This window comes from Pyrus communis, chromosome 4, assembly GCF_963583255.1.
Source record: "Pyrus communis chromosome 4, drPyrComm1.1, whole genome shotgun sequence".
Taxonomy (NCBI): domain Eukaryota; kingdom Viridiplantae; phylum Streptophyta; class Magnoliopsida; order Rosales; family Rosaceae; genus Pyrus; species Pyrus communis.
In genome coordinates, this window is record NC_084806.1 from 1,734,596 (window position 1) to 1,738,281 (window position 3,686).

Here is a 3,686-nt window from a genome sequence, read left to right on the forward strand (position 1 = left end):
GTCGTTGGGGCTTGATCTTGAAGGAGGATTTGACGAAGAAACGAAGAGTGCTTTCTTGATCCTTCGGGATTTTCTTGAGAGCTTTAGAACTTTAAGGCTTCAAGGTTTTGGTGTGTAGAGAAATGTATTTGTGAATTGGTTTTGGTGTGTGTTGGCTTTTCTTGGGAATTTGGATGGTTGGAAGCTTTGGAGTTTCAAAGCTTCAAGGATTTGGGGAATTCTCTTCCAATTTGGGAGTAGAGAAATGTATTTGTGAATTGGTTGATGCTTGATACCTTGATGGAGAAGCCTATTTATAGGCTTTGAGAATGAATCACCACCACAAAATATTTTTTTCCTTTCCAAGCACCATTGCCTAATTTTCCCACTTAATGCAATATTGAAATTGAAGTGGTGTAACTTATGGCCTAATTTCCCACTTAATACCATTTTAAACTTGAAGTGGTCTAACTTATGGCCTAATTTCCCACTTAATGCAATATTGAAATTGAAGTGGTGTAACTTATGGCCTAATTTCCCACTTAATACCATTTTAAACTTGAAATGTGTATGCTTTGTCATTGCCCAAATGAGAAAAACTTGCTTTGATCCGTAATGGATTGAAGTGTGCTTGCCTTGTCATTGCCCAACATGAGAAGAAAAACTTGTTTTGATCCTCAATGGATTGAAATGTACTTGCCTTGTCATTGCCCAAAATGAGAAGAAAAACTTGTTTAATCCTTCAAGGGTATTTCTTCCTATTTTGTTGAGTCACACGCCATGTGTACAATTTGTACAACACGTGGCGTATGCCATGTATGCCTTGACACGTCAAAACTTTAATGCATTGGTGAACATTTGTTTTACTGAAATTTCGATGTCTACAGCATAGTTGCTATAAAAGATAGCATTCTAAGTCGAAACTGGCACTTTCTGCAGTTCTTTTTACAGGATCCATCTAAAATTTGGTGGGGTGCAATCACTTTCTTTGGATCCTAGCTAGTTATAAGAGAATAATCAATTAGGAGAATAACCAATAATTATTTATGGGAAGGAAGTACTGATTAAACCCAATTTCAAACAAGATTCAATTAATGAAATAAAGATATATCAAAGCTAGAAATACTGTAATTAAATGGAATATTCGGATGTTCATGTTCACAAATTTACATAGCAAATACATTTATTAATCACTTACCCAACTTTATGATAAATAAATTGGCTAATTTATCTAGCCAGCATCTCCGATCAAGTAAATATGCTTTCTTGTTGATACGTTCAGCTTCAGCCATCATCATCTGTTGCAAAGCCTTGTTATAAACTGATAGATTATCTTCAAGTCCAATGATTCCGAGCAACTGCAAGCCAACATTTTGAGATGCATGCAAGAAAGATTCTTGGAAGTACATTTGTCGCTCTTTTAAGGAACTGCATTGCAATTTTGGATCTCACGCTGACTTTCCAAGATATGCATCTTGCATTTTTACCCAAATAAGTAGGTTCTACAAAATTAGACTCTTTATATATCTCCAATTGATCAATATAATTATTTTCAATTTCATAAGCCATTTCAGCTAAAATTAATGCTTGTGGAAACCTTCCGATCCACATGGACGAAAATTCGATTATCTGAAGAGAGGAAGGATGGTAGATGAAGCAAATTCTGATGACTTCTTTGACACTTTGGACTCGAAATTTTGCTCCTCCTTGAGGTTATCAGGAACTGGATTAGACAAAGGAGCAGTTATTGTGAGGTCTAGGTTTAAATCAGGCAGCCGGCCACAAGAATCATCCTCTAAGCAACTTGTACCGTCCGATTCATGGTCACAATTATTATTACCACCGGATCTTGCTTGCAGCTGATAATTGGTAGGGTTTTTTAAAGCTGCAGACAATGTTGCAGTACTACTGACAGTTTGTGAATTTTGATGATGAAGACGAGGGAGATTGACGTTGTTCGGTCGATGATTATTTGGATCTATACCCATGTTCATAAGCTTTCTTCTCAAATGAGAGTTCCAGTAGTTTTTCACTTCATTGTCTGTACGTCCTGGCAATCTCCCAGCAATCAATGACCACCTAAAAAAATTTGCTAAATAGTTAAATTAATTAGTTAACACCAACAAATCTGTGAACTCTACTTATTTATGCATGGTGCAATTGCATACAGTAATAATTGATTATTCTTATTTGATCATTTGTCATAAGAAATAAAAGACAACGGGGGATAACTAAAATTCACACACTTTTCTTTTATCCTCATGCATACCCAATTTAATTTAGCACTTGGATTTAATAAAGTAAAAAAGAATTAATTGATAGAATTAAACAGTGATGTGTAGAGGAGAAATATTGTGTGTATAAATCAGTTCTCTTGAAAGAATTAGCTAGTAAGGACCGGTTGCCCTTGGATAAAGAAAAAAGATAATTGATAGAAATGAACAGAGATATACAGAAGGAAAAACATGGTGTGTATAAATCAGTTCTTTCAAAAGAATTAGCTAGCAAGTACCGGTTGCCTAGGAGTGCATGAAGCTTGATGATGAGATCTTCTTCATCTTCAGCAAAGTTGCCTCTTTTAAGGTCTGGTCGTAGATAGTTTATCCATCTCAGCCTACAACTTTTACCACAACGAAGTAGGCCTGAACCAAATTGCAAAAAGAAGAAAAAAGTAAAAGAGGTGGCAATTAATACTCATTAAATTAAATATCTTTTCAAAGTTCTCTGAAATTAATCAGAAGAAGAAAAGGAACAAATTAGCATTTGTTGGCTTAGTTAAAATAGAAAGAAGAGAGAAAAATATTGACGAGGAATTTAAGAAATCAAGGAATTAACTCCTTAATATGTAAATAGTTTACCATTCTGATGAATGTTTTTGCTATGATATTACCAAAAAAGATGTTTATATACATATATATAACCTGTTAATCCACAAATATACGTAAATTTACAAGTTCATAGTTAATTACCTGCAGCCTGAGGAAGGGTACGCCAACAACCCTCGCCATTTTTACGAATGTATTCAATGAGCTTCAGGTCTTCTTGCTTGGACCAAGCTCCTTTGTTCGTGTCCTGCTTATCGCAGCAGGGTTTCCTCATTCTAAAATCTTATAACTAACCTTAATTAATAACCTAAAAATTGGGGGGGGGGGGGGGGGGGGGGGTGGTGGGGGGTGGTTGTGGGTGGGGGAAGGGGGGAGGAAGAGAGAGAGAGAGAGAGAGAGGGACCAACTGCCAAGAAGCTAGCGCGGATTGGGTAGAGAGTTGAGGAACAAATGGAGGGGGGTTTTGGGTGGGGGAAGTGGGGAGGAAGAGGGAGAGAGAGGGGCCAACTGCAAGAAGCTAGCGCGGATTGGGTAGAGAGTTGAGGAACAAATGGAGGGGGGTTTTGGGTGGGGGAAGTGGGGAGGAAGAGGGAGAGAGAGGGGCCAACTGCAAGAAGCTAGCGCGGATTGGGTAGAGAGTTGAGGAACAAATGGAGGGGAGGGTAATGGTTTATACTATCAGATAGGTAGGTAGCTGTAGCTGCAAATGAATTGGATGGCCGGAAGCAAAAGGGTGGGTTGACTTGGACCGGTGGTTCGCCCATGCGTGATAATCAGTGGCCAATAGATACGACTGCGAGTCTCAACATTTTTGACAGAGATAGAGAGAAGAGAAGTGGATACACTGTGATATTACTGTTTGAAAATTATAATGCTTAGTGT

The 3,686-nt window shown here is 37.8% G+C and overlaps 1 protein-coding gene across 1 annotated transcript; it reads right to left on the reverse strand.

Annotated features, from left to right (window-relative positions):
- Positions 1 to 1,087: 1,087 nt before the first annotated feature.
- On the reverse strand, positions 1,088 to 3,426 carry LOC137731571 (transcription factor MYB8-like). Its single transcript, XM_068470710.1, has 3 exons — positions 2,949 to 3,426; positions 2,492 to 2,621; positions 1,088 to 2,058 (listed from the first exon to the last, which is right to left on the reverse strand). Exons 1-3 carry the CDS (start codon positions 3,076 to 3,078, stop codon positions 1,605 to 1,607), a joined length of 714 nt encoding a protein of 237 aa, XP_068326811.1. The 5' UTR covers positions 3,079 to 3,426; the 3' UTR covers positions 1,088 to 1,604.
- Between the last annotated feature and the right edge of the window lie 260 nt (positions 3,427 to 3,686).